The 6865-nt window shown below is 40.6% G+C and overlaps 1 protein-coding gene across 1 annotated transcript in view; it reads left to right on the top strand.

Moving 5' to 3' along the window:
• Positions 1-7: 7 nt before the first annotated feature.
• The window catches only part of LOC109474383 (unconventional myosin-VIIa-like), a gene marked incomplete at its 3' end in the record, with an annotated part of 39629 nt that continues 32771 nt past the window's right edge, over positions 8-6865 (top strand). The window contains exons 1-2 of the mRNA XM_019774683.1: positions 8-347; positions 942-1064. Of these exons, the coding sequence (XP_019630242.1) occupies positions 1050-1064 (15 nt within the window). The remainder of the gene's footprint in view (positions 348-941; positions 1065-6865) is intronic.

Genomic DNA, 6865 nt, shown 5'->3' with positions numbered 1-6865 from the left:
ACGGCGATGAAACAAACATCAAAATCTCCGCCATTTTCTTCTCTACGCGATGCCGACGTCTGCGCATGGCAGCCGCGCAACCCAAATAAGGAAACTGTCGGAAAACGCAGGGGTAGCGAAGTAGTCTTCGGAAGGCTTCGGCGCCCATGACGTCATGGTGCTGCTCATTAGCTATGCCAACGTCATGATTCGGCCGAAAACCCCGCGAAAGGGTGAGTCCAACGTTGACATCAATCGGGGGCCGCGCGGGCATGAAGACAAAGGGACGCAGCGGGACTCGGCGCGGCGGAACAATGGCCACCGCGGGGTGTTAATTGCGAGCCCAGTCCTTGTGTATAATGTCCTTGGTAAAGTATACTTCTAGTTAACAAAACCCCTAGAACCTCCTTGGTCAAACTTTCAAAGTGTGCAGAACAAATTACAGCTGAACTGGCGACAGTACTTGACATTTACAAGCCAGATAACAGTAGTGAGTACAGAGTCATGGCTCAATCAAGACATAGCAAGTAGTGAAATATTCCCCAGCAATTACATACCATAGCACACCGGAAAGATAGACAAACTGGCCAAACAGGCCAACAGGGATGATCTAACCCTTTGTAAGGAACCTAGGCGAGCAGTAAAAACCCCACTGGTCCCGGGCTGGGGTTCGAACCCACGACCTCCTGGGCACCAGAGCTTCATAACCAGACGCTCTAACCACTCCGCTAAAAGGTCTAGACCCCTCGGCCGGGTCAGTTGGTAGCACCTATAAACCCCCCACTGTTACACTACTCCCCCTTTTCTTTTCAAGATTCGTCCTCGAATCTTCTGAATTCGACATCCCTGGAGCGGCAAATCCAGCAAAGCAGTTCCAGGCAACTGTAATGCAACTGACAAGTACTGATGCTTCAAAAGAATTATTCTGACTGATCTCTTACTGACAGTTACTGTCTTTACAGTACTGACATGCTACAGGCAACCGCTGTCAACTGCTGACATTGACAATGAGAATGTCACATGTGGCCTAAACTGTGATTGGTGCATTTGAACCTGTGACGACCTTGAAAATGGAGCCTGCCAGGGTAAGTAACATGTGCTTATCTCTCTGTGTGTAAAATGTGTCTATCCAAGACACATATCCAAGACTTTTTAGTTGTGTTGTATTTTGAAATAGATTATTTAAAAAAATATAATACTTTGTTAAACAGATAAACACCACAATACTACTGTTTAGTGCTGCATACCGGTTCACTGGACTTGGATCCGGACTTGAAAGAATGTTTAGGTTCAAGTCCAAAAAAACCTAAAAGTCAAGAACCGAGTCCGTTCATTGCAAAATCTTTGCTGCAAAATGAAGAAAACATTGCCATCGGGCATCGTCAAGTACCGGCCTCAATGTTATGTGGCCAAAGTTTCACCCAGACAACATTGCAGGGTTGCCAACATGCAATATTGTATATGCCATGGGTTTAGGTCCGGACTTACAAGTCCGGAACTGAACCTAAACCTCTGGACTTGAATCCGGACGTGAACCTGAAATTGGGTTTAGGTATGCAGCACTACTACTGTTAGTATCCTGTCCCCCTGTATAAATGGTGTGGTCCAAAAAGTGGTTGGATACTCTAACAAGAGTTTCACGATCTCATACCTTCGCCAAATGATGTTAACCTCCGGTTGATGAGTTACGCAATTTAATCATTTATTTCGCAAATAAGAGCCTCATTTGCATGGATTATGTAAGTTGATCAAATTCTCCAACCAAGGATAGCCTTATCTTAACAAAAAAGGGTATTCTAGCACTTTCTCATAAATTATGCAAATGAGGCCATGATTTGAATAAATAATGCTCATTGCTGTTCACCTTCACTTTACTTCCAAATGTGGCAAGTATGAAATTCCCAGCAGTTACAAGGATGAAATTATAAAGAAGTTCTATTTATGCATATTAGGTCTTGATTTACATAATATATATCCTCAGATGTTTTTCTCGTTCTTAATTACATGTCACAAGTGTTTCATTGTCCTATTATCGAACGAAGCAGATTTATAGAATTTCCTCATTGATAATGAAAATTAGCGCCTGATTTGCATAATTGTCATTTGATTATGTCAAGCATCACTTGAGCTATCTACATACCAAAAATCTCGGCAATTCGTCAACCGGTTCTTGATCAAGTTGAGGTGTTCTCTTTCGAAGATTTTTCAACAAACACTCCTGCAGTTCCAGAACAAGCTGCTTGGAGGCCCAAACATTTTTTCCCTAGCCCAAGAGCTATGTCAGTCATAATGATTGACATCATTTGGTGAAGGTATGAGATCGGAGAACTCTAGTTTTAATATTAGGGCACAGGAGCCAAGATTGTACATTTTTTTGGTCCGAAAATAGCCAATAAGCCCTATTCTACAGTCTACACAATTTCAAAGTGGTGTATGTCAAAGGTGCAGATGACATTCTTTGGACATGAATGAGGTATCCCAATACCAAAGTTCAGGTCATTTGGCTTTAATATTTATAGGTCACAGGAGGCACTGTACATTTTTGTCCGAAAATAGCCACAAAGCCCTATTTTACACAATTTTAAAGTGGCGTAGGTCAAAAGCTTGAATGATGTTCTGTAGACATATGTCCAAAGTATCCCTGTACCAAATGTCAGGTCATTTGGTTTTAGTACCAGGGCTCCAGTAGTCCAGATCTGAAAATGTAAATTTTTTGCCTGAAAATGCCTAAAACCGAAAAAACAAACAATTTTGAAGGCCTGTTTCCAAAAAAGGGAAAAAAACGTCTGGGATATTTGGTCACTCTACCTCCATGCCATCAGCTGGTCCTTTGGCTGAAAAATGGCAGAGTTGAATCCATTAAACGAAATGGCAGGATGAGAAGGAGAAGGAAAAGAAGAAACATGAGAGAAAAAAATATATTTCCTGTATAAAGCCATAATAAAAACAGACCTACCACACAATGTACATGTATTTATCCTCTGATAGCCCCAATGCCATCATACCAAGCTGATATATAACTTTTTAAAAAATTGTTAACTTTTTATTTATTTTCTAAGCTCTCTGAATTCTTGTTGTTTTGGTGTCGCCTTGGCCGGGAGGATTTTGTAGGGTATAACAATGACTGTAAAAATGTTGTTGAAAGGGCAAGAATACCTCCCATAGAGAACTGACTTTGTTACACTGTCTTGAGTTATGAAGGTCATAAGTCAAGAAGATGTGGGTTGATGGGAGGGATCTTTGCTGTTTGGCTCCTATCTTACACAATGATGGAGGCCCTGAGGATCCTTCCTTTGGGGAATAGCCTGTCCCTGATGAATACCAAACAATCTCTTATTAATATTTTATCCAGTTTGTTTTTACCTTTGATAGTCATAAAAAATAAATCCACACCCAACCTACATGTATGAAGTGAGCTTGGCTCTACAGTTTTCAACATTGCTGGATTGAGTTGGAAATTATTCAGGAGCCCAGACTACATTATACATTACCCTGACTGGTGCCCCCGGAACATGACGGCCCACTACACTCCAGTCACTTAATTTATGCTCGAGTCTCAGTGATGTGCACTTTGTTACTAAGGTGTTGATGTTACACAATCATAGGATCCTGCCCAGAGATGGTATCTAGGTGTGTGAAATGGAAGATCATTACACCGTTTTAACCACCCGTATGTCCACACCATCAGTCAGTTTTTTAACACAAACATTGTAAAATGCAGTGTTGCATCTCTGAAGCCTATTGTCAGGCAAGGACATGGGTTCTATTGTTAGGACATCCAAGTCAATTACCGACATGCGTAGGTAAGGCGGGGTTTATGGAAAAAGGAGTCCAGTCCGATTGGCGGAAAAAGCAGTCCAGTCCGATTTTGGGGTGGAAAAAGCAGTCCGGTGGTTTCTACGAAATTTTACGAAAGACCATAGGCACAATTTTTTCTTGTGTGTGTACTTCTAGTTTCTATGGGTACTTCGAGTTTCTATGAGTACTTCGAGTTTCTATGGGTACTTAGAGTTTGTATGGGAACTTAGAGTTTCTATGAGTAGCATCAGTGTCCATAATATCACCAGGGTCCATAATATCGCCACCTTGAGAAACAGTGTGCTTAAAGATATTTTTACTGCAACATACTTTTGGTATGCACTCCTTCACACATCAAATGCACATACCTAGGGTATGTTACAGTAAAAATATCTTTAAGCACACTATTTCTCAAGGTGGCGATATTATGGACCCTGGTGATATTATGGACACGGATGTTACTTAGAGTTTGCATGCGAACTTACAGTCTGTAACTTACATATCATCATCATCATCATGCCTCCGGATTATTACATCATGCCTCCGGATTATTATTATTACGTATAAGTAATAATAATTAGTAAAAAGATGAAGCGGTCAACTGACGAGATTTCCAGGGCCGATCCTGCTTGCAAGTAGCCTGATTAAATCGCTTTACGGTTGCCAGCTGCCCAACATTCAGCCGGCCCCTGCTAAAGCCACGTATGGCAGACTTTGCATTACACTGACAAGCATGTAAGTACCGGAAGTACAATTGTAAGAAAGAACCCCTAATAATTAACTTTTGTTTATTGTGGATAGGTGACCTGAATGTATAGAAACTACTTTTCGGTGGTCCCAAGAGGTGTAAATCAGTTGTCCGCTATTCCTCACCCAAGGCTGCCTGAATTACGGGTTAAGGTGGCATATAGTGAGTCACATATATGCTAATTCAAGTTCCCATACAAACTCTAAATAGTCATAGAAACTCTAAGTACCCATAGAAACTCGAAGTACTCATAGAAACTCGAAGTACCTATAGAAACTAGAAGTACACACACAAGAAAAAATTGTGCCTATGGTCTTTAGTAAAATTTGGTAGAAACCACCGGACTGCTTTTTCCACCCCAAAATCGGACTGGACTGCTTTTTCCGCCAATCGGACTGGACTCCTTTTTCCATAAACCCGGTAAGGCGTGGTTGCACAATGGGCTGCTGGAGTAATGAGTTTTTCAGTGACTGATCAGAGTGGTGTATATGCTGGTACAACCCCACCCATTCTGCAGTCCTGCACAAGCCTTTATGGGCGCTAGTAGGGGCCATCATGTCGTCTTTCCTGGACACATCAAAGGTTAGCCTTCTTTTGCCATGGCAGGCTATTCTGCTCAAAGCAGATGGCCTGTATTCATCAATACCATCAGTAGCTTGCCATTAGTGCATGTAATTGCCTCATGCTATTGTGTTAATTATACATGTATGTACTGTGTAGGCATGATGACAGCTGCCATTGTGAAATGTAATGGAAATGTCTGGAAGGATGTCATACAAACCATAAGACTAATGTCAGTTCTATACTAGTAATGGACCATACTGCAAATCTTCACAATGGTTTTATTTTCTCAGTCACAGTGGCTCTCCACTTAACTCACGACACTGAATATTGCTACAGTATTGTTTCCACCATGTTTCCACCATATGTACCTGTATCTGTTGTTTCCACCATGAAATTTTGAAGACCTTTCTGCAAAATTGGATCCTTGCAAAATATGATGACTTTACTGGTGGTTATTGTCAAATACCTAAAGATCTGTGAGAATTCTAATGTATCACAATTCACTAATTGGATACATGTAAAATGTATATAACGGGAGGGGTCCTAACCCGACATATGTTTCATGCAAACACACATTTCTTCTGACCTAACACCGATGCAACAACAAAAATTGAGCTTTAAGTGACAGATAAAGACAATGATTAAAGCTGGACAGCTGTGTATTGCAAGTCAGTACAGCGTAATGATTCTCGAAACTTACGGCATGTTTTTTGGTTTTTGTGTCATTTTGCCAGTGGAACGATCTATATACAGTACCGTTCGCGTTATAGTTAACCGGGTACCCCGTTACTAACGAGTTAGATTTTCGTCAGAAAATGGTTAGAAAATCGTCAGTATTTGGTTAGATTTTCGTCAGAAAATGGTTAGAAAATCGTCAGAAATTATTTCTAACGCGTTACCTTTTGCGTTAATGTGATAGGGTCGGATTTCATGTTTGTTTTGCGCGCCGACAAGACAATAGCAATTTGCCACCTCCTGGGGCGTCCGCTAATGTGTTGCGATGTTGCCCCTTGAAAAATAACAGCACCAGAGGCAAGTGGACATGTGATTCGTAAAATAACTTTGTGGTTTATCCATGTGTCGACTGTGTGAAGCGAATTGTGCTATCTTTTAATGCTATTCTATAGTTATTTCTAGCGGAAAATTACGTTGTGTAATACAATGTATGTCAACAAAGTGTAGCAGTGGGCAGACGATGTCTTGTACATTTTGTACCAGCGGCGGCCTACCGCTCTCACAGGACGTCATGGGACGTGACGAAACAAGAAATATCTGCCGTAGAAGAAATATATATCGGTAACTCATGCCTTAAATTCACGGCGGTTTTTGACACAAAAGAAAAACAAGAGTTCCGAGATCTCATACCTCCATGAAATATGAGCTTGATATGTAAATGTAAATTTCTTGTTTAATTACGCAAATGACCTCTGCATTAACATAATATATGCGTCGTGATGTTAACTTTTGATTAACTTAAAGATGTCCCAAGTATGACATTCCCATCATTCACCATTGAGAAATCATAGATTTTTTGCATTAATTATGCAAATTAGGTCATCATTTGCATAATTAGTATCTGTTGATGTTTCATCTGCCATAGATTACATACATTACATGTATGAAGGTTCTATAATGTAAAACACTGTAATTATAGAATTTCCTCATTAATTATGCAAATAAAGTCCTCATTTGCATAATTTGCAGTTAATTATGTACATCTCTCTGTCAGATACCTACACACCAAAAATGATGAAAATACGCTGTTCCTATCTGGAC

The sequence above is a fragment of the Branchiostoma belcheri genome, unplaced genomic scaffold (assembly GCF_001625305.1).
Source record: "Branchiostoma belcheri isolate BF01 breed outbred unplaced genomic scaffold, Haploidv18h27 scaffold306, whole genome shotgun sequence".
NCBI lineage: Eukaryota > Metazoa > Chordata > Leptocardii > Amphioxiformes > Branchiostomatidae > Branchiostoma > Branchiostoma belcheri.
The sequence above is the reverse complement of the archived record's forward strand: the minus strand, read 5'-3'. Positions and strand labels throughout refer to the sequence as shown.